The following is a 24,491-nucleotide window of genomic DNA, read 5'->3' as shown; positions in this document are numbered from 1 at the left end:
TTTGAACGAAGGAAGAAGAAACGGAAAGGGGTTTCCCGCCAGTAAATGTGACCCAGAGCCTGGAGCCCTCATTGAGCGCATTCGATGTGCATAATGAATCCATCACTCGCTCGCCTAACGATGTCCCTTTGTGAGCAAATTGAAAGGCGGGACTGCTTTTCCAGTTGTCCTGTCGCCAACGCGGCGTATGAGCAATTGCAATTGGAGGGGCGCACGGGGCGGATGCGCGATGCTGGGATGCTGGAGTGCTGGGATGCTCGGCGTGGGACGGCACATTAGCACGCAGCAGCGGGCCAAGTGGCGATAAGAGCGCGTTTTAATCAACGTAATCATAATCATATGACCAGAACAGACATTCTGAGGCGGCACAATCGTATAATTTATACTGTTTTCTTGGCTTGAGTTCAGTTTGAGTTGTGTTCGAGTTTGGGTTGTCTTGCGTTTGTGTCTTGGGGCTCTTTGTAATCAGCCAATACTAACCGCGCATTATGCAAAACCATCGCCACCACCACCCCAAGCCCTTGCATCCGCTGGATGCGAGCGGCGTATAAAAGCGACTTGGCCAGAAGTTTCGCAAACATTTTGGCATCGCCTGAGTTTTGTGCTAGTCTCGTCGGGGAAGTACTCACCAAGTTCACTCCGCTCAAGTTCAATCCGTCAAGCCAGCGAAAGGACTTCAGAATGGTGAGTGCAAGGAACATGGTTTTCGCAGCCAGGAAGTGGTATCTCAATTCAAAGGAATGTCTTGGGTACAGTGACTCAAAAGTTCATGTGAAAATGGATGCGGTTTTTAAATGTTCTCTGCGGTTTTTTAAAGCTATTTCCCTTTTTAAATATTTCTTATTATGAATAATAGCTAAAAGCTCTTCTGAAATACTTAGTATGTGTATAGTAAGCTGCTGTTCCGGCAAAGAAGAGATACATCTTGAGATCAGGTTAGCACCCATCAGAACCATGTCCCAACCAATAAGACACTAGTATTTCGCGTGGGATTTTATGGCCACATGAACCCATCCACGGATCGATCGATTGATCGCTTGCGGTCGATTGAGGCTAAGTGTGAGTGTTGGGGCTTGCAATACTTTCTGAGCTGGCGTCTGTCCGGATCGGGTCTAAAAATAGATCTAGTTTCAATTACAGTGGAAACTCGTTTGGCGACAACGGCTGCGGGGAGGGAAAAGCCGCCGACTCGGGCGTTTGGCAATTGAAAATTGTTTGGAATTGCTATTTATGTTGCGGCGCGTCTCTCTAAATGGCATCGGTTATATCTGGATTTCCTAAGTGCCCATCACGAGTCAGAGTCACGAACTGAGATACATCTGCAGATCGTTTTCGCTTCGCTCTGACCTTTGCGAGGCTCTGAGAAAGTGCCTGAGTCGCGGAGCATCTTGGGGCAGCTTGGAGCCCGAGGCCCCAAATCCGAGATCCGAGATCTGACATCTGAGATCCGAATCTCGATCCCAGCTTGTGCCTGGCATTTCCTTACAATGTGTGCTCGACTGCCCCCACCCGTGTTTCCATTTTTATCATTTGCGTGTGCGCCGCTCATTTAGATCTGAAAGCGGCAATTAGCCCGCTCGCCTGCTAAACTGCAGCTAAATTGACCGACCGACCAACCGGTCAAAGTCAAGTCAAGTCAAGTCGAGTCGGAACCGAGTGCAGCGGTTCTTGTTTCTATTTCTTACCTTAGTGCGCCAGCATTATATAACCATCACAGCGGCGGCTTGTCCAGACCACCTCTGTCCACACATTTGCAACTCCACTGGCGAGCAGGCGCACGTAGCCTATTCTGATCGCACCTGGGGGCCGGCTATTGAATCACACTGTGCCACATTACAAGTTTGTTGACACCTTGCTGACGTATACGTAATATTTTTATTGCAAACACAACCTGAATGCAATTCATAGCAGAAGTGCATGATATATTAGCCGGGGCGGTCGTGAGCGCAGAATGCTCGTAAATCTAACGCGAACAAGCCTACAATGTCCATAATGCTTTTCATTCGTAACTAGAAGCGAGAAAGCTATTTTGTGGTAAAATCAAATCGCATTTATCTTATAAATGACTTCAGTCACAATAGGGCCATGGTAAAATATCACAGACAATTGTATTTGTTTTGCAGTAATACGGGTTAAAGAAGTTGAAGTTTTCAATATGATAGTTTGAGTAATGGAAGTTATTCTGTGAATTGGTCGGACTTACTTTTGGCTGCTGGAACATACGGACGGACGACCGCCGAAGGGAGAGAGAGATAGAGATAGTCGGGCGGAGGAACAGTGGGACAGAACGGAAATGGGTAATAAAGTGCGACGCAAACTTTACACACCCGTCTTGCCTCAAGCTCCACGCCACTCGGACTAAACTTCCAGCTTCAACTTCCCGCGGATTCTTCAGCACTTCCAAGCTGCAGTGGTGTGCGTGCGGGTGGGAGGAGCCACTCCCGCTCTCCCACTGGAAGACAGAGAGGGAGCAGCCTATGCTGGCGTTTTCTTCGCGAGAGCCCGACTTACAGTTACATGCTTCATTTTCAATTAGCGGACGTGCGCTTGTGTGCGTGTGTGACACGGTGAGCTAAAGTCAGTGGGCAGGGGCGTCGATCGTCGGATAAACGCAGTCGAACGGGGGCCAATTACCCGATAACCCGATAAACAGCGACCATGACTCGCTGAGTGTGTGGACATGCATATGGATGTGCATGTGGACTTATCACCCTCGAGCCACTTCCTTTGTTCGTCTAAAGACCCCTTAGAGGCGCTTGTCTCCTCGCTCGTGGGGCGTGGGCCGTGGGGCGTGAGGGGTGCGCGATCGAGCGGGTGGCACAGTGGGGTGGGTGGTCAAGATTTGGGGCCGCATTGTCTCACAGACACACAAACACTCGAAAGCGAAACGAAAAGCGAATCAAACCACTGGCACATGCGTGCTCTTTCGAGCAACAATCGTTCCACATATCCAGCGAGGGGCGCTTCTTGAGTTCGTCCCACAGTCGGCAAAATATACTTGTACGTATTTGAGTTCATTATATACGTTGCGGGCAAACGAAGTCGGCTTCACCATCACTTCCAATCATGTGCGCAATGTGTAACTTTAGGCGAACTCTTCGCGCAACCCTCGCGTGATGTTCGTGTGCGTGTGTGTGCGAGAGATGGTGTGCAAGGCAGAACGGTCCCCAGCACTTTGACATTTAATGCCTGCAGTTAGTCTGCTTTCGCTTCTCAAGCGGTTTGGGTTTTTCTTCCTTTCCTTTGGTCTCGCCGGAAAATCCTTGTGACGCGATCGCGTCCGTTGCCTTGCCTCGATCGCTACATACATATGTACGTGTACGTGTGTATATAGCTGAGACTATAGCTACGCCACCGATGTGCAAATGTTTTGAGCTAAAACATATACTTTTGTGAGCTGGATAAATACGCAAGAGCACTTAGTATCGCCAAAGTGTGTGAATAATCGGTGCGAACGTGGGAATGGCGCTGGCGTTGCAAGTTCGCAGTGCAGTTGTTGTTGTAACGTCCATGTGGAGTGTCAATTATGTGGAAATATATTTACAAAGATGCCCCCAGTGCGTGTGCGTGTGTTTGAGTGATTCTCCTGGCACTGAATGTCACTAAAAGAGAGCGAGGGAGAGAGCGCTAGTGTGGGAGAGGAAGTGTAAGTGGAAGTGGGGCTGCTCTCTTTCCAGTGCGTGTAGATCAGTTACCGCCAGCAACAACAGCCACAACAACAACAGCAGCAGCAGCAGCAGCAGCAGCAGCAGCAATAACAAACAAACAAACAAACAGGCGACAATTCACATTCATTCCCATTCATTGCTGCGATTATCGCCAGTTGTGCTTTGCTCTTTCACCACGCACGAACACGAACCAGTGGGTGAAAGGAAGTGAGAGTGGTGAGTGGAGAGTGGAGAGCGGAAAGAGCGCGGAGAGTGTCGCGTGTGAACCGTAGGAAAATGTGCGGGGGCCGCGGAGGCCGAAGCGAATGAAGTGGAAGCAGCAACAGTCGAGAAGTTCGCTCTGGGCACGCCCCCTTATGACGCCCCCTGTGACGCGTTATCAGCGGACACCCAACAAACACAACAAACACAAAGACCTGACCAAAATCCACACAAAATGGCGATAAACTCCAGTGCCAGAGAATAAGAAACGCCGCGGGCCCAAAAAGTTCGTTCCCCAAATAAAAAGGAGGTAAACAAACTCGTTTCTGCCCCACAACAACACCACCCATGCCCCCTGAACACCCAGAGAACCCGCACCACAGAACCCACCACAACCAGCGATAAGCATCCGAAGATTTGGGTGGCCCAGTCCACAGAAAACCCCGCACCAACCCCGAAACAAGCGCCTAAGGTAAGCTCAAGAACAATTCTTTGCTGCAAAATACCACCTCGCATTCCAGCACTGGGAAAAAAGGGGGTTCTGTTCAACAGAAGTGGGAAGTATCTAAAATATGCCACACAAGTGGTATGTGTTCTCGTGGTTAGGAAGTAAGTTCAATGACAGACTGCAAACTTCCAATAGACCCAGTCGCAGATTCGCAGTAGAATCCAAATACGAGTATCTTCGGGGATTTTTCTCGAGTATATTGTGATCGACATTTGCGAGTACGAGTATATCCGTTTGTTGGTTGTTTGCATTCACATTTAGCGGTGTCACACCCTTTTTACAAGTTCAGCTTTTGTGCTTTTGGATCGGGATCGGGTTCGGGTTCGGGTCTGGCCCACTTGGAGGTTAATAACACTGGGGCGGTCAAGTACAGTGGATCCGAGTGGCCGCCAATCCGAAAGTCCGCAAATAGTCGACGGCCCTGTCCCTGGCCCTGCATTATTTCTCCGACTAAGCTGGGGTATTAATTCGTGTAAAAAGAAATGGTTACAAGGTCAGTAGTTCGAGTGAGTGGCGAATTGGGGGAGATATACGTGCACATAGTAGCTTATCTCAATTTCGGCTGTACTTAGTTAAATTTGAGCCGGGCGAGTGGGCATATACGTATGTATATCAGTCAAGATTCTCTTGGGTCAGCTTCCGGTTCCGGTATTTAAGTCTGTAATGGGTGCTCCATTATGTTCGCTTGTGTGTGTGCGTGGCAAGTGTTGCTGTGCCACGGCCACAATGCATAATTCACATCTCAATTGATCAGCTTTCGCGTGTGGGAAACCCTATAGTCTGATCATTAAACTTGTCTTGGATGTTGAAAATGTATATTTATTTGATTGGGCTAATGATGGGCATTATGCCTGTCTGTTCTACATTCATTCAACAGATTTTGATACAATTGCATTGCATACTCTTCGGAGCACCAGAAGACCCCCTCTGGATAAATAATCTATAAATTCAATTCTCTTGCTAGGTTCCACTAAGGCACTAGTCCAAAACCCGCTAGACGGCTTGTATTACAGCCTCACCTTATCGGGAATCACCATCATAATATAAACGAGAACATCCACTTCTGTTATATAAGACCATAAACTGCCGCGGAACCCTAACCCATTGAACATTATTACGTCCATCGATCGGTTTTTTCCACCTGTCTCACTTCCAGTTTGCTGGCAGAACTGAGTCACCCAGAACAAATACGTGTAAAGTACCCCGGATCCTCTGACCCCAGCACCTCGTATATCGATTCGAATTATGCTAATTGGGCGACGATATCCCGCCAGGTACGGCAATGACCAAAATTGGCCATTAATTGTATTCGCTTCTGTTAAATAACAACAAGTGTGTGACTGGGAATGTCCGGCGGGGAAGGGGAGCGCTCGTATCATGAATTACGCCTAATTAGGTTTATCAATAAGTGCAGTCGCAGTTGGCAGACAGCCGACGGAGCGACCATCTACGCAATTCCGCAAGGTGTCTTTTTATCATCAATTTGATTAACACCCCTCATGGGAGATTCTGTTCTCTCGGGTCCGAAAGTGAGAAATTTCGAGTGGAGATCAGGTATATCTACAATATTGGTACGCTCTATTTGCTTTTAATAACAATTGACGCCCACTTTTAAATAACTAAATATTTGTTAAGTTATTCGGATCGAATCGGATCTACGAGTACAAGATTTTGACACCTTTAAATTGGCTCTTTATTTTGGAGTAAATATTTTTAAGCTGTCTGATATTTTAAATACATATTTTTTGAATATTTTTATGATAACCCACTGTCCTATTTATTTAGCTTTTATTTTCTTATATTTTATTTATATATATCTTCTTATTGGTAATGATTACAAGGTCAGTGTTAAACGAACATATTTCAAAAATGTTACAGAATATACATTTTTTACTGGGTATCATGCAATTATACAACCCAAGCCCTATTCCGTCACGAGAAATCACGCAAGTTGTTTTAACTAACCCAGTGCCCTTGGAAGCAAGTAATTAAAAATCACAGGACCTATTTCAAGCGATGTTCGCATAGTAACAGTTCCGGTTAAACGTAAAATACGACTCGTCATCGTTCTGCTGAGATTTTGGCCGACGATTTCACATTCTCGCGAAAAACAATGGAAATTGCTCTGCAATTACCGCTACAGATAATTACATTGATTAGCAATTAGGTATTACATATACATATGTACATGTGCATATATGCAAAGGGAATGCCCCATAGACCAAGAACAGTTATTCTCTTCCGCCGGCTGCGGAAGAGAGAAGGGAAATCGGGTGAGGTGGGGAAACGTAACGTAAACGTCTTTATGTTATACCTTGAATTATTGTACATGTTAAAATTCGTTTTACAAAAACCATACTTTTAAAAACTAACCACAGTTTTGATAGATCTTGTGGGGAGAGCGGGTCAAACCGATTCGCTCAGAGAATTTTCACCCGATTCGCTCGGATCGCTAATTTCACAGATACAGTCACAGATGCAGACGCAGCCGACAGACACAGATACAAATACGGCGAGAGAGCGCTGCCAGCAATCATTTAAAATACAATGTTACCGCCGAGTTGAATATTAGTCCTTAAACGCGAAGCAACAAGTAAGCATCGCATAGCATCGCACCGCATCGCATCGCACTGCAGCAAGTTGAGATTCAGATACTCCGGTTTCGCGTTCAGTTTTCTGTTGATTTACATCGAACCCGAAAGGCGAAAAGTGTGTGCTCGAGAAACGAAGCCGACAAGTGCTCATACAGCCTTACCCAGTGAAAGAGCAGGGTTTTCCGCGTGGAAAAGGCCGCACAAACGCAACGTGCAACCTGTGACCTGTAACCTGTAACCTGTAACCTGTGACCCCTGCAACCCAACCAATCCGTGCCGGTCGGTGCCCAGCACTGAAAATCGAACGCAACGCAAAGTTCCCCGCCGAAAAACAACAACCCGAATTACGAAAATGTAATAAACGTTAAACGTTTAATTATAAACAAAAAATACGGCTCGAACGTGGAGCAGCTTTCAAGATTGGCAGCAATTAACATTAAAGCGAAAACAAAATAAAAATCACAAATGGCACAAATCCGAATCCGAATCCGAGTCCGAGTCCGATCCCATACGGAAAAGTACTGGGAGACATTAAATAACAATTATGAGATGGCTCTGCTCAGGATGGCTTTTGCCCAATGTCCTACTAGCCCTTGCCAAATACCAATTGCTTATCTGTTTATCTGTAATCTCTGTCCGCTTGGCCAGTTGACCGAATTGCCAGAAGGCTGAGGCGTTCTGTATCAACTACCTGCTGGTTGTGGCCAACAATCTTGTGGCCCTTTTCGCACGATGTTGCCACCTTGCAGCAGCCATCTCCATCTCCATCTCCACCTCCACCTCCATCTCGATCCCGATCTCAATCTCGATCTCAATCGGAGTCTCTTTTGGTCAGCGCTTCTCCTTGTCGCTTCCCTCGTTCTGTGTTTTTGGTATTCATGCTTCCCATGTTGTCAAGCCACCAGAACAACTTTCGTTGATTCCCAGCCGATATTGATCCGGCGATGATGTCATAGGTCCCTAGGGACCGGAGTCGGCATTCGGAGCCAAAGCCAAATACCAAAACCCTGAGCGTATTTCTCCGAAATCTCGCGTTCAGTCGCCGGCGTCTATCGGTGCCCCTTCACTTTAATAGTGCGTATGCAACAGGAAATACAGTACATTTTATGCTGAGGACCGAGCAATACACACATTTTCCACTGCATTTCCAGTGTGCGATGTGTTTTTGTATCTGCTGTATTTATTTTTTGCGTGCAAACACTTCCGACATTTTAAATGCAGCCCAGCCAGCGAACCGGCTAAATAAATCAACATCACCAGATCAGCAGTAGCAGTAGCAACTGCAACTGCCCTGCTGCTTTTGCTGCTGCTGCTGCTGCTGCTGCTGCGTTGTTGCTGCTGCTGCAGCGGCAACCCGTTCATCTCCAATGCATATAAACGATTTTAATCAGCGACAGCAGCAGCATTAATAACAATAAATGACAATCAGCGATCATGCCAGTTTGCATATGGACTTGTAAGGAACGCGAACAACAAATTTAGATGTCAGTCCGCGAGACTGCGACTGCGACTGGGACTGCAGTCGACTTCGACTTTGATCGTTGATTGCTGCCAATCTGTTGCTTAAGCCGATCGGTTATCCAAATTGCATAAGAAGTGGTGATTCAAATCACATCAGACGACGCTGTCAGTCGAGGAAAAGCAGATATAAACGTATTCCTTTCGATATTTTAGATCCAATCAGATCCCCAATCAATCGCAACATCTGCGGCCAAGCAACTTACAAACTAGGAACCCAAGCTGTGTTAACCCAAGTACTTAAGCGCAAACAACAGTACTTAAGCAAACATTCGATTCGACATTATACAATAATTAGAAACCCAAACAACCGACTTCTTTCTCCTCGGGAAAAGCAGAGCAACACCCAGCAGAAAGGCTCCAGCTATGAAGAAGCTGTCACTAAATGTGAGTATCAATCTGTTCGCGCCACAAGAATTGACATCACCACTCGCATACTCGAACATGCATATAAAGTACTTGATGCAAACAACATGTTGTCGCAACAAAGGGCCTCCTGCCCGGGGCGTGGCTGGGGGCGGGGGAAGTGCACTTTTCAAGTTCAGCAACGGAACAGAACGGAATTCCGAGGGGAAATGCTGCTGGGACCGTGTCATGTTAATGAACTTGAAAAGACCAAGATCATCAGCCGGCCGGCGGAGGATGAGCAGCATGACTGAGTTGCTTTCCTCACTTCCAGGCGATGACGATCGGTGTTGAAATGGAGTGCGCAATCGGACGCCACGAGGAGGAGCAGCAGCTCCCCAGTTGCCAACTGAAGAGGAAATTGAATGGAGACATTCAGGTCAATTGACAAGCCAGAGCATCTGTAGTCCGATCTTAGAAGACCATAAAAGACTACCAGTTTTAGCCAGCTTTTTTTCCTGCTACACATCTAATCATAATCCAAAGTCCGGAAATTTGCTCATTCGAAAACGATATTTCATGCAAAACTGCTTCCGGCTCATGACTTAAAAACCTGGATGATTACTATGGGAAACTAGACAGATTTTACACCGTTGATAGATTTCACTCACTTCAATCCCTCACTCTTTGGATTGAAGCTCCTTTTGATGTGCTATTTACCTCCCCCACTAGTCGTTGGTCATCGGTCAATGGGTTGACCTTCGCCTTTGGGGATTGCCAGCGGCTGAAGTGGGTCTAATTGAATTCTGCAATAAATCACTGCCACGCGCCACCTCAGTCGCATCCCGTATACACCACTCACCATTCGCCATTCGCCATATTCCCATTCCATATTCCATCTAGCCCGTAGCAGATCGGAATCGGAGATCCTCCTCCGCAACTCTGGCTAATTGAAAAGCAATTGTGGCGCACTCAACTAGCCGAGTGTGGGTCTCCTCGGGGTTAATGTGTGGCAGAAGATACGGACGCCACGAGCAGTGTACGGATCCAGATCCAGATACAAATGTATTTCGCAGATACGCGACTTTGATGTTGCCAACTCAAGAGCCCGACCGCTCGCCTGCGCCCAGAACAAAATATGCATATGCCTCCAGCATGCAAGCGAATGCGAGTATGTATAATTGTACGTTTGTGCGACGTAACATCTGCCAACTGTTCCCGACTTGTCGTTTGGCTTATTTGCCGCAGTTCAATGCCCCAAAACCCTGCTGCTGGCGGTTAGTTTGAAAGCCCCTTTGATTGCTTATTTATCTGGGCTTTGGTGGGGGAGTGGGGCAACATCGTGTCATATCCTTAACTAATTGAATGCAGAATAGCTAGTCAGGGCAAAGGCATCCCATTGAAAGAAGGAGCGACAGTCAGCACTTGCAACACGAAGAGCTATCAGATATCCACAGCACCTACGCATCTTTGTAAATCTCACTGCCTTATCTTACAGTCGTATTTATTTGTTTTATCAACTCCATGACTCAACAGACTCCACAGAATTCGGAGTACGAAAGCCCCAACAACATACAACTGTGGTCGGGAATTACTCTTAATCATGGCCAGCAATTCACATTGAAATTAGCTGATGCAACCGCAAAGTTTTATGGCTTGTCTGCAAATAAAGCTAACTTTGCCTTTTATGGCCGTGCCCCGCTAACTCCCAAACGGTCGTAAAATGCACATGACTCTGACTCTACATAGAAACATACAATTATCAATTTACGCTGACCGAATCAATTAGATTGTTATTAATATGCGATCGTTAAATTATTAATGGATTCCTGTGCCAGCGGGTAGGCAGCGAAAGAAGTGCTGTAATGAGCCATGAAACTAACAACGAATTGACAAAACGCAATTAAAACTGGACGATTGCAATGACAATAAAAACAACAAAAGCATCGCTGCGAAATAATAAAAACAAATAAAAAAACAAAACGGGGGCCCGTCGAAGCTGAAAACTTGGAGACCCACGACGAATGGAGACCCAAATGCGAATGCCTCGAGTACGAGTCTCGTACAAATGTCTGCGGCACTCGTACAAATGTTAATGATTGATTTTGTGTCATGTAATCGACTCGGAGACCTGGGCCGCAAACTTGTTTCAGCCATTTAGCCAATTTAATTGACGTCAACTGGCTCGATCCGATCTCCTCGCGCACATTTCTTCCGTCCTTGGCCGTACGACAATTGCAGTTGCAATCGCAATAGTTGCTGCAGTTGCTCGGAGTTGTAGGTGACCTTATTAGACCACGAGAATTGGCCAATGGAAAAACCAAGCCACACGGCACCAGCACCCAAGTGGAATGTGAAAAACCTTCCAAAACACAAATCACGCGATTTGGACACAGGGAGAAATAAAGTCGACTGTTGCGCAAGCAGATGTTATGTCAACACGCTCATCTTAAATCGGTGGGCTCTGTAGGGTTAAAATTCCGATTTCTGTACAATGGTTTGGTGCTGTTAGCCTTTCAGTCACTGCATGACAACTGATGCACTTCTTTTCTTTCTGTGCACCACTCCGTTTCTGGCATTTCTCGCATTCTTGGAATGCACGAGCGATTGTATTGGCTATATCTGTATCTGTATCTGTATCTGTATCTGAATCTGTTTATGTATCTGTGCACTTATTGGTTATGGCCAGCTTGGGCCGCCGGTGCTATCTGCTGTACTTCCACGGCTTTATTCACACCCGATCCATCGTTCAATGGCCGTTCATTGTAATTGGTTCTTCGATCGCGATAGCCTCGCACTTTGCCAATGACTCATTTCCGTTTTTGCTGCCGCAGTTTGACATTCGCGGTATGGCAATGTGCACACTCGTATTTGCCAAATTCTTTAAACAAAATCTCAAATATAGGTCGTCTCTTTGGAATATTTCGAATACTTTGGGTGTGTTTTTGTTCCAATAATTGCTGCCACGTTTCGGAAATATCCAAATGTTGATATCCTCGAAATGTGCAATTCACGGGGGATTATAAAATAAGGAGGGGTGATTCTGAAAATATAAACCTATATATGGCTTCTACATGAGGTTCATTGGGGTTTCAATCGGTAAAACTGTTGTTAAAAAATATGAAATACATTTCATTTCAATACACTTTTCGCAAGATATTGCTTAATACAATAATTAATCATACAAATATTGTTTGTACAAATTGAATACATTCTCCTGATCGTTTTTAAGATTCTGCTGAGATTTCAAAGCTTTAGGCTCTTTAATTTAGTTACCATTAGCCAGACTTGGAAACACTTTCACTTCTATATTCTATTTCGCACTCAAGCTCCCGATCGTGACTTCATGAGGCGTTTACTTTTAATCAGCTTAAGTGTCATTCATGAGCGAGGATTCCGCGAAATTCGCGACCGAAATAAACCACACCTCGCCATCATCGCCATCATCGCCGGTCGGAGATCCGATCTCCTCACCCGACTCCCTCCTCTTAGGATCCCTGATGAGGAGCTGCGGATGAGGAGCTGCGTCCAGCTGCGGGGCGTAATGGCCCTATCGAGAGCTCAACACCCGCTGGGTTACGCTTCATTAATCCGATTCACGCAGCCATAACACTCAGATCGAGTCCGATTTGGAGGGGCAAAACTTAATTATGTGATTTATAAGCCTCGCGATTTTCTCATTTCGATTTTATTTAAAACAAAGCGCTTGGCGGCGCAACAGCAGCGAAAAAAAAAGAAAAAACACACCGAAAATTGGCACAATCAGCGAAAAGGCGATCGGTTTCTTTTTGCTCTCACTCTCCGAATACTTTGCAAATAATTTCCTCAATGGACTTGTTTATTTATACACGAATTCAAAGCGTATAAGTAAACACTTGCGAGAGCGAAACGTGTGACACGCTTCTGTGCGCCGCTGCCCCAACATCTGCCTCACATTCGGATTCCACATACAAGATACAAGATACAAGATACAGCATCAAGATACAATATACAATATACAAGAAACAAGATGCAAGACTCGAATTCCGACTCAAACTTTGGCTCAAAGCCTCGCTGCAAAACAGAAACACATATACGAAACCCGCACTGAGTCGAGCATGATAATTTGGCATGCATTTGGAAAACGAGCTGAAACCAGTTCGCCATGCTAAATTGTTTTGCTTTCAATTAAACTAATAAAAAGCCAATTGTCGTGTGTGAGTGCTGCGCCTCGCGTATCCGAGTGTCTGCGTATCTGCATCTGTGTGCGTTTGCGAGTTTGTGAGTCTGTTTGTGCCAAATGGTCGCCCAACTGGCTGGCAAAACCGCGCGACAACGTCAGCACCACATACTCGTACAACACACAACACGGTGCACAGTATGCGATATACTCACAATGAGATACAATGCACACGATGCACTTATCGATCGCATGTGGTGGGTATTGCTATTGCTATTGCTATTGCTATTACGTTGGATCGGCAGAATGGAAATGGCAGATTAATTGGTGGACCAGTGCAACGTCGCGTATGAGTGATGCGGAATTTGAAATTCCATTCGTTAGCTTAGGGTTACTTCGGAAAGTATAAGCCTTTGTGAAATTCCCATTCGCTGTATCAGATTATAACAACTTATTAAGTAATGCATGAGTATGGCTCAAGTACTAGGAATGCCCGTCTATTTATTAGAACAGCTAGCATTCCAAAAGAAACTATGTTTCAAAAATAGTCATAAATATGTAAGCTATGAACAATCATTAATATTCTATTAGTGAAAATTATATTTCATTCAATTCATACTTTAAAAATGGGAGAAACCAATGCCAACTTTTTGATGGATGCGATACCAAGGTACATTTAGTATTTTAAAACTGCTCTAAGATATTCTATATATTTTTCTACAGCAAAAATAATCTTTATTTTATGGCACTGCCTAAAAAAAATACACATGATATAACTTAATAGCTTGTTGATACGGCTCCCAGAAAACTCCCAAATGTATGCAACGAATTCCTCAAAACGGCTTAAACGCCTTTATTGCCGAGATTATAAGGCGTCGTAAAAACAAAAACGACTTGTGGGCAATTTATTCAAAGAACTTGCGGAAATTACTTCACTTATGACAATTATCTCGGCCGCTTAGTCACTTGGGGCTGAACTCTTTCTGCCAGGTAGAATCGGCTGAGAAAATTCCACTGCAGGTGGAAAATTTAGTTGCAGCCACTCGTTTTTATGGCTGATTAATTCAGGGGGACGGGGAAAGGGGCAAGCTGGCAAGCTGGCAAAGGCGGGGCCAAACTAGTTTGGTAATGGCGATATTAGATATTCCATCAGCGTGCCAGGACAAGTGCCGCTCTCCACTGATTTTTTCTTAACGGCTTTTGCTGGCTTGGCCGAGTGATAAGCATGCACATCACGTATACGCCTGGGTGTTCCACTCGCTCTCTCAGCGGCGGCGATCTCTCAGATACTCGAGCGCTAGCCAGATACCTTTGCGCCAGACTCGCTGTCGTCGGCTGCGCCTGGCTGTGTGCGTGAGTATCTGTGTGGGCCGCCTGATAAGCCAAGCGGCAGCTGTAGTCAACCTCAACAGCCACAACAGCCACAGCAGCCTCAACAGCCGATCGCGGTCTTCAGTTTTGTTTTCGAGCTGGCAACAAAAGTTGACTGCTCGCGCGTCGCTCCCGTTTCGTTTTTCACCCTTTATTTGGCTCCTCGGTTGGGGCACCTCGTGCTGTTTGCCGACTCGACTCGCTTGTGTCATCGCTGTCCAAACACCGCGATTGTTTGCCCCAGTCTTAAGAAAAACGCGCGGCAAGCGGGCCAAGTGCGCGGCCAATTGCCTTTTGGCAGACGCCGAGATCTGTTGCAAAACGGAGCGTCCATTCGCCATTCGCCATTCGCTATTTGCTGTTTGCCACTCGCCATTAATCTCAATAATATCAATTGGATATCCACACACACATTCAGATCACTTGGCTCCGATCTCCGAGCCATGCCCTCCTCATCCCTCGGCGGTCGCCACTCGGACGGAAGCCATAGAATCGCTGCTGTGGCAGCATTCACTGTGAGTGCCTAGTTAGCTAAGTCAACCTGTTGCGTCTTGGTGCAACACAAGGTTTGCCTTTAAATGATACGCCCATTAGCTTGTTCCCTTAAAATAAGATAGTTTAACAACATCAATAAACCAACAATTATATTAGCGAAAAATGCACACTCATGCAGAGGCAAGAGTTGAGTGTTTTTATAGCTAAGCAAAATGAAATCCCAGTCATGTGATGCAAGTGAAGATTTATGTGGATGACATGCGAGTTGTGTCTGCGGAAGATTTTGGAAGCGTTTTCTCCAGTGCACACTGGCTTCAACCGGCCACCAAGTCGCGGCTTTCCACTGGGCCTTTCCTGTTTCGCATTCCCCGGAGATTTCATGAATACATGAATATTAATCGAAGACACACATCATGCAAATTGAGCTCGGGACTCCTGCATGTCCATCAAATTAGCAGCAGCGCTTAGAGATCCGCGCCGGCGCAGATCGAGATCCGATGTGGCAGCCAGTCGGTGTGGCGATGTGTTCCAGCCAGTTCGAGATGCGTACATGTGTGCTCGGCTATAGTGGCTGGTACCAAGCAGTCTCGCCATGAGTGTTTATACATGCTCCTCGGTGTTGTTCTGCCGCTGGTGTGCTGTTGTTTTTGCGTGTCCAAGCACTCTTTAGTTGGGCCGTAAAAAACAGCGAGGGGCCAGTGCTTCATGTTTTGGCTCCCGGCTTCGCCATGCTTGCGTAGCCAAGCGTTAAGACACACAGTAGAGGCACTAGTGGCACTTGTGGCAAGAGTGGCAAGAGTGGCAGATCGCAATCGGGGGTATCTGGCATAGAATGCACAGCTTTGCAGGCGCTGTGCAATCCAAATAATGCACGGCGATATCGACGATAACGTTTACCACATACCGAGACGATTTCTCGGCGAACTGATAAGAGGCTCTGGCCTATTAATAGCTCGTTTTGAGGGGGCTGCCGCTGGAGAAGATCCGCTCAAAGGGGTCGACCTTGAAATGCGGCTTAGTATGTCTTAGTTATACTTACCCCGTGTAGAGCCAAGAATTGTAGCGATAAAATATCGACCATATACCGCCCCATCGAAATTCCGCAGCGGCCACAATAATTATAAACTATTGCGCAAAAAGAAGGCACAGTCCGATGTCCGACTGTCCGTCATAATTGGCATAATTATTTTTGGCTATGACTTCATTCAATGTCGCCTGGCAGCAGCGACAAGTAAAACATCGGCGAAAACAGCAATCAAATCTCAGCTGAATGGGGTACAATCAGGCGGCTATCAACAACAGCATTAGCGAGATGCCAATTGGGAATCGAGGGGCGTGCGTACGCCCCGCTCCAATGAATCGGTGGTATATACAGCATATAGCATATAGCATATAGACACGGCATATGGAGCACACGGACACATAGATAGTGGCTGGAAGTCGAATAATGGGATGACTTGTATGAGCGACGCGCTTGCGACTCAACTCGAATTGAAATTGAAATTGATGCAAAGCGCCGGCCGACAAATAAAATCAATTGGCAGCTAATCAAAGTAAAATGCAAACAAATTGCCAGCACATGTCGCCGGATCGGAGAAGCTATACTCCTATAGGATGGCAGAGTACACGAGCAGTGCTGCAGATCGGAGATCGATAAAGATGACGCCGTTCATTGGCTCCTTCTTGCGATGATGACGCCATTCGATCGGCCCATTCGCCGGATCATCCATTCGACCGCTCCTCCAACTTTCCCTCGCCTTGTTCAATACCGCAGCCCCTTTCCGCGGACCATGTTACATTATCTTCGACGCGGTTCGCATATCAATTATGGCACTCACGCCGGCAAAGAGCGTTAAAAATAGCCGCCTGCAGCGACGATGATGCCATAAATCGTGCAACTCGAAGCCAATTATCACCAGATGCTCAGCCCACAGATGAACAGCCAACCGCCAACCGCCAACAGCCAACAGCCAAATCCGAATCCATCGGGGAAATCGAGCCGAGCTGAGTCGCCCGTACGCAAGCTGTTGCACTTTGCACTGGGACGTCGTCGGGATCCCTGACGAATCGAGTGCTATATGCTATATAGGCCTGCATCGGGTGCAGAGGGTTCCCCGGCCGACCACAGTCCACCTTTTGCGTGGGGAGTACTTTGCTCGGTGGGCAGAAGGGTTCATAGGTCTGGGGATGACGCTAGCTCATCCAAGTTCTAGTCATGCAAAGGAAGTAGTATTCTTCATTGAGTTCCAATATTTTGCGATAGAACGTCGAGCCGTTGACTATGACGACAGATGGAAGTATTACTCTTGATTTATATATAGTTTCGACATAAGAAAAAAGTTATGTCCCATATGAGCTGAGGTATGATGGCTTAGAATGAGTTATTTGTATTCATTTCAAAAATATGTGCTTATCTAGAAACACTTGTTTTGTCACATAATGAGCCCACTCATAGAAGAAACGCAAAAAGTAATTAAGTGTGACGACACATGGCGAGATTTGGAATACGACATCACTATGACACAATAAAAACTCATTCAAAAAAATCAAAGATCGAAAACTTCCGTTTCCTTGCTGGGCCTTTGATGTCATACTTGCCAACAAATGCGAATTATATCAAATAAAAAGCCTGCTGGAGCATACTTTTTAGCGAGAAGACTCACTTATAGCGAATATTCATATAGTATTCATACAAGCAGGCATATATATTTCGGCTAGGCCATCGGCGGCCGACTGATGAACTTTCTAAGAATTCCATTTCCCATTGGCAGCCATTCCCATTTCGGTGTTTTCCCAACCCATCCCGGGGCCATAAATCTGCGAAAAAATGTGCTCAACTTAATTGAAGCCATCAGCAAGGCAATAAAAAATCAATTTGCCAAAGATCTTAGAGCGCGCTGATCCTCATCAGATTCGACAGCCGAAAAGCGCTCGCTAAAACAATATAAGTATTTATATGTACGAGTGTACTCGTATGTTTAAACCATTATCGGCACAAATTCGCTTTCATGTTGCTGATACTTTGCTCTCGAAATAGCCGACGTCGTAGTGTCTGCCTGGTTTTCATTCAGCATTTCAATTTTTCAGCCGGGGTCGAAGGAATTTCACACATGTCGTACACGTCGTGTGCAAACAAACCATTGGCACAGCGCGCAATGGAAAAATTTGCGAAAAGCGCTGTTAATCAAATTATTCAATAGTTCGGAATGCCACGAATGCGACTGCATATATGTATGTATATACATATGTGTATGTATGTCATCGCTGTAATTCGCGGCGGGCGTGCAAATTGATAAAATATGCAAAGTAAACAAATGCGGCTGGTTTGGGGGCCCGTCCGTCCGCAAATTGGCTCTCCTTTGAGCCGCCAAAGCGGCGGACTTACATCATAAATTAAGTCCGCCGACAGATTGCAAATAATGCAATAAACATTGAAATAGCCGCTGCTATTTATAGAGCGCTCCTGCGATAAGATCGTCTGCGGCATCGACTGCAACTGTTGCCACTATTGCAATGCACCTTTGGGTGGAGAATGGCATGGGATGGGGGGCCTATTTTTAGCCAGTCGGCGGCAGACGGCGGTCGGACGAGTCTATTTATAGGCATTCCGTCCCCGTCTCCACGATGGGGCAGCAGCTCGATGCCACCTGGGTGAGCTGCCCTTGCCCCTGTCCTTTGGCGGCGGCGAGTTGCCGACGCGGACCGAGGAGCCGAGGACCGAGGGCCGGCATCGAGTTGGCTTGGCCCACATCTGCTTGGCCAGGGAGGTGGCCCAGGCAGTTAATTGATCCGATCGCACCTATAAATAGACATCTATTCTTACACGCGTTTCCGGTTTCCCACACTTTTGCAGATGTGTTCCCGCAACATAAAGATCTCGGTGGTGCTGTTTCTCGTCCTGATACCAATCTTCGCCGCCTTGCCACACAACCACAACCTGTCGAAGCGCAGCAACTTCTTCGACCTGGAGTGCAAGGGCATCTTCAACAAGACCATGTTCTTCCGACTGGACCGCATCTGCGAGGACTGCTACCAGTTGTTCCGCGAGACGAGTATACACCGATTATGCAAGTAAGTTTCCGTAGGGTTTCACAGCCACAGCCATGGCCGCAGCCACATACTCGTACATCTAACAAAACCCCAAAGCAGCATCAGTGTTCCCTACAGCGTCCAAGGCAAGGCCATCCAAGAAACATACAAAACCATAATTATGATCTTAAGTGCTGGCAGACCCTGACACAAATGCCGGGGTATCGGAAAATGCTCGCGGACCTTCGCTTGTTTCTGAACTTTATGGGCGCTTTCCCCGCTGCTTTCTCCTCGACCTTCTCGCACAGAGAACGCTGCCTATTTGAATTCTTCCATTTGGTCTACATCTCTCTTTGATCTATTTTAGCGCTACTATATTTTTCAACCTGTTATCATTTCAATAGCAATAAGATTACCACTTTTTGGTTTGACTTCCCTCTGTGCGAGATCTGTTCCTACATCTGTGTTTCTTGTCTATTCGATGCAGGGCCAATTGTTTCGTCCACGAGACCTTCGGGGATTGCCTGAAGGTGCTGCTGATCGACGATGAAGAGATATCGCAGCTGCAGCACTATCTGAAAGTGATCAACGGATCGCCCTATCCGTTTCACAAGCCCGTCTACCACTAGACTCCTTACTTCGACCACTTCCGTTTCGTTTCCACTTCCGTTTCCGCTTTCGTTTCCGCAACGCCTTCATTTTCCTGATTTCTTACTGCTTTCAGTTACCTTTACCGTTGTGTTTCATTTTGATTTTCGTTTTCAATTTTAGGAAAGACTGCTTTGATTCAAAATGGTTTGGCGAATGCCTGAAAGTGCTGTTAATACCCGAAGAGGAAATATCCAACCTACAGCACTTTCTGAGAGTAGTGAACGGCTCGCCCATATCCTTCAACATGGGGCCGCAAACATAACTCTAAGTCCCCGCCCACACACCCGCACCACACACCACACACCGCACTCCACACACCACACACCATACACCACACACCACACACAGTTGAGAATCGCTGCGAATATCGTGGATTGGAACGGGCATCCGAGTCCAAATCGAAATGCAGATCCAGATCCAGATCCAGTCCCACTACAACCACAAATGCAGAGCCAGAACACAGAAATCTAAAATATTAAAACGCCCAAATTTAATTCGTACTTATTTATTACTGTATGCCTTACAGTTCTTACTATATGTGTTTTTTTAAAAACGAATTATTTTTATTAATTTATTGAGAACGTTATGCGTTTGTTGTAAGTAACATAATCGGGGAGTGAGAGATGGGCGATGATGATGATGATGATGATGATGATGATGAGGAGGAGGATCGCAGATCTCGCACTCCCCAAATATACATAGAAGCCGAAGTATTTATTTTTAAGTATTCTTAGCTTGTTTTATTATTATTGCGTTATGCGGTTTGTATATAAAATAAACAAAACGAAATCCATTGTTTTTAATCTATGTAATGTAAAATGATAACTTTTATTTTTGTATCTGTATTCTACTGTAAAAGCAGCATTTAGAGTTTACATTTTACACGATTTTCCGCAAGGGCAAAACTACAATGATAAAGATAAACCCATTACACACACACACACACACACACATATATATACACCGCAATCGAGACCGAAAGTATTTTGCAAATGTATTACACTTACAATTTTGTGCTATTTTGTAAAGATGAAACCCTGAATTAGTGTAAATCTGTTGGCGCAAACAGGAGATATTTGCCTATATAGTATATGCATACCTATCTAAAGCTAAAGCCTTACATGTATCCGAATACGAGTACCCTACACACATGCTAAATGTTAGAGAGAAAGGCAAGATCGCAATTTGTGCAAGACACAAACAAAAACCTGGTAAAAACACGCGAAGTACGACTGCATTACAAATGTGGCAATAAATAATACCAATAAACCCCCTGTAAATTAATAAAGGATAATCATTCGCTGGCTATTTGAGAGCATCAAAATTGTGATAAATGAGAATTAGAATGCGAATGCGCGACGCAGATCGACCAGAGACCCAGAGACCCGAGAAAGTGAATGCTTTATCGCTAAATACGCGGCGGAGAATGCCAGAGACCCCGCCAGAGAAAGAGACCGCCACAGAGGAGGCGAAAGAGACGGACAGACTGCAGCTGGCGATTTGCGCGCGTTTCTGGCGCGACTAAAAACGCCTGCTTACCGTTTTTGTTTTGGTACGTTATAATTTCCTTTTGTTTTTAATTAATTATTTGATTTTTGACCTTGTGCATTCTTGGCTTCTTACCTAGTACACAAGCTAGATGATATCCAAGAATTTTGACCAACTATGCTTTACTTTTCGAAACTCGTTTTTCAAGTTTCTGAGTAATTTTCTAACTGTTGTGCTCGTATTTTTTGAGCATATCGGTTGAACAATAATTTTTGTGCTATATTCAACCATACTTTAGCCCTTTTTGAAGTAGGGCTTGAGAAAATATGGCTTTTGAGATTTTGGCTCTTTTTTCTGGAGCAAGTTATATATCCAAATGAAAATATGAGTTTTCCTAATCCGCCTTCCTCTTGTCTTTGAAACAGGCAAGAATGCTTCGGATCGCCCTTCTTCAACGCCTGCATAGAGGCTCTTCAGCTGCACGAGGAGATGGACAAGTACAACGAATGGCGCGATACCCTGGGTCGCAAGTAAAGAGCGAACTCTGGGATTTTCTGGCACCGTCACTGGCACGAGCAGCTACTTAATTCTATAAACTATTAACTAAAACTATTATTATTGATAACTGTGGCAGAACACGGCACGAAACTATGGCAACCAGGAAACGATCGACCCGAGGAATGTGTACCACTTAAAGAAACAACTAAGCTAACATCTAGCTACAAGAGAAAGCAGATCAAAAATGTTGAAAAAAAAATTATGAAAACAATTACTAAACTATTACGCGCTACGTATCCGCACTAATATCGGAAAGTTAAAATTGGTCTATATATTACTACCATCATCTGTCATGAAACAGTCTCGTGGAGCTTTTAGTTGTAGTGAATTATGCTTATTTCTTTTAGTTCTTCGCGCAGAAGAAAAGCGGAAAATTATGCCAAGAAACAAATATGGGAAACAAACAAACAAACGAACGAACGAACAAGAATCAAAATGTCTGATGTATATAACTATTTTTGTCTTCTTTTAAAGATTGATATACATATTTATAACGCCTAACTAATTTGTACATTTCTTTTATTTCGTAAGCTTAAGTTAATTTGTTACGGCAATAAATTCTACGTTCCACACCTTCCCACATATGCACTCCTGCAATAGAACGGAAAACACATCTGAGCAACCCCACACGGCATAATTCGATTCGATTCTATGTACTATTGCTAATGCCCTACAATTACATAACTATTAATTAATTTAAACTTGTTTGGATCTAGTCGTAAAATATAAATAAAGATTGTATATTTCAAGAGGAGTCGGCAGCGAATTTGATTGCGGTGCAAAACTTTATTCAACGTACTATATATTTCAGTATTAATAATTCACAAGTGCAAGCATTTTCGATTCGATTCGATTAGACTACAAAAAGATCGTGGATCTTGTGGTGGAATCAGCCCAGGGGAACATCTCACTTGAGATGAATGAAATGCCAAGTGTCGACTGCAATTACAAAGGACGTGATTTATAAAGGTTTATTTCAAGATCACATTCAGTATAATGTATATGTACAACGATTAACAAACGCAAGCCAGCCAATTACATGAATTGTGTTTCAGCAGTATTTACAGCATGGGGTAATCTTAATTTAGCTTGGTAACTGGACAATTAAAGTAGCTATTAGTAAGCGTGCAGGTTGGGTTTGTGTAACCAATTTCTTTGCAATTTACTGGTTAAAGCGGGTGTTGGAGTAGCGTGTTTTTGGTTGGGATCGGGTGAAGCAGCTATAAGCTCGATTTAACATAGCAAACCTTACCTGTGTCAGCCACCTCCTCGACCTGACCGCCATCGGGGGCCTCAGCCAGTATCTTCTCGGCCTCCTCCTTGGGAATGATGTGCTCCGAGTTGCGGTTGGTGATGTTGGTGCTGCAAAACGGATCTCGTTAGGCTTTTTAGAAAGGTATAGAATGGCATTTAACCCACGTGGAGATGGACCCGGTAGCGGGGCTCTGGTGCACCAAGTTCTGCCAGAACTTGTGGGTCTCGGCAATGATGGTGTTGGCAAAGTCCGCATTCTTGGCGTCGCCGTTGAAAGCAAACTGATTCTCAGGCTTGCCATCGGGGATCTTGTAGATCTGTGAAATGCAAAGGGTAAGAGAGAGAGAATCGTCCGGAAATCTAATTCAAACCACCTTAAACCACTCAACGGTGGCACGAAGCAGACCCGGAAAGTACTGGTCCACATCGGCGATGTCGTTGACCTTGGAAGCCAGCGGATCGTTCACATCGATGGCAATAATCTTCCAGTCGGTTTCGCCTTCGTCAATCAAGGCAATGGTGCCCAGCACTTTGACCTTCAGCACGTCGCCGCGCTTGGCCACACGGTAGCCAATCTCGATGACATCGATGGGATCGTTGTCTCCCTTGCAACCGGTGGAGGGCTCGATGTGGTCGGGGTTCTCCCAGGTCTGGGGCAGGGCTCCGTAGTTCCAGATGTAGCCCTTGTGCGGAAAGCAATTGGCCACGAACCGCAGCTTACCCTTCTTGATGTCCTGCTTGATGGGATTCATAGGGGTCTTCAAGCTAATCTAAGGGTCGGACATGCAATTATTGGATTAATCAGGGGTATGTATCTCAATGAAAGGCAGACCGACCTCCATCTTGGCGTTGGTCCAACGTGGCACCTCTACGACCATGTTGTAGATGGTATTCTGCTCGTTGGCGTACAGTGGAATGTCGTGCATCGGCGAGATGACATTGCCGCACTTGTTTTCTGTGGAGAATGGCCAGAAATTATTATTTTTGATATATAGGCGACACCTGGACACGCGATTTGATTAATAGTGACCGGAGACCTGACGGCTAGACAAAGGTCACTAGCTCGCGTGCCAGTAATCCGAAGTTTGGCCACCAGTTTCGATATCTGCTATTTGGAATATTGGCCAATAAAGCTAAGAGATAAGGCCAAAGGGGCCGAAACTCTTAGTGTTTCCGCCATTTCCGACGCAAGACAAATCGGATCGGCTGATAGCGCTGATAATGCGACGAGTTAAATAAGCAGAGTCCGGTTTGACTTGTTGCATAATCAGTCAGGTAGCGATCAACTAATGCTATGTGCAGTAACTGCACCGAGTTTGGGTAACTTGCAAATGCGGAAGCGAAGGGTTAAGCCGGGTCACATTCGGTCTCGATGCGATGGTCTACTCACTGAAATACAGGCTGTAGCTCGGCGAATTCTTGGCGCCCTTCTCAACGGTTTCGTACAGAGCCATCTCGTGTGGTTTCGTGCGCTTTCGCTCTATCTGAATATATCTGCAATTGCTGGCGAGGGCCGCTGATGACGTTGGAATCAAACCGGACAAGCGAGCGACCGCACGTGAAGCGTAAAATGAACTCCTTGTAATTTTTGCCAGCATTTTCTTCAGCCCTGACTTGAGTCTATCGATAGGCCGATAGGATCCGATGTTACA

The 24,491-nt window shown here is 45.5% G+C and overlaps 2 protein-coding genes across 7 annotated transcripts; one reads left to right on the top strand and one right to left on the bottom strand.

The window, feature by feature from the left end:
* Nucleotides 1-581: 581 nt before the first annotated feature.
* Nucleotides 582-22,351, top strand: LOC6548257 (ion transport peptide). Of its 6 annotated transcripts, none has more exons than XM_026981079.1 (4): nucleotides 6,849-6,970; nucleotides 8,646-8,876; nucleotides 18,713-18,930; nucleotides 19,660-20,266. In XM_026981079.1, exons 2-4 carry the CDS (start codon nucleotides 8,856-8,858, stop codon nucleotides 19,799-19,801), a joined length of 381 nt encoding a protein of 126 aa, XP_026836880.1. In that variant the 5' UTR covers nucleotides 6,849-6,970; nucleotides 8,646-8,855; the 3' UTR covers nucleotides 19,802-20,266. The 6 variants fall into 6 exon arrangements, with proteins under 6 accessions (XP_015012695.1, XP_015012694.1, XP_026836880.1 ...); XM_015157207.2 differs by having other exon boundaries at nucleotides 6,849-7,325; XM_026981080.1 differs by lacking the exons at nucleotides 6,849-6,970; nucleotides 19,660-20,266 and adding exons at nucleotides 7,053-7,325; nucleotides 21,453-22,351.
* On the bottom strand, nucleotides 22,352-24,491 carry LOC6548258 (inorganic pyrophosphatase). The gene is made up of 6 exons (XM_001976587.3): nucleotides 24,230-24,491; nucleotides 23,676-23,794; nucleotides 23,214-23,609; nucleotides 23,005-23,156; nucleotides 22,838-22,947; nucleotides 22,352-22,524 (listed from the first exon to the last, which is right to left on the bottom strand). The coding sequence occupies exons 1-6, from the start codon at nucleotides 24,435-24,437 to the stop codon at nucleotides 22,493-22,495; spliced, it is 1,017 nt and encodes a 338-aa protein (XP_001976623.2). The 5' UTR covers nucleotides 24,438-24,491; the 3' UTR covers nucleotides 22,352-22,492.

The sequence above is a fragment of the Drosophila erecta genome, unplaced genomic scaffold (genome assembly GCF_003286155.1).
Source record: "Drosophila erecta strain 14021-0224.00,06,07 unplaced genomic scaffold, DereRS2 tig00000092-arrow-pilon, whole genome shotgun sequence".
NCBI classification, from domain to species: Eukaryota; Metazoa; Arthropoda; class Insecta; order Diptera; family Drosophilidae; genus Drosophila; species Drosophila erecta.
This window is presented reverse-complemented; position numbering and strand designations above follow the sequence as displayed.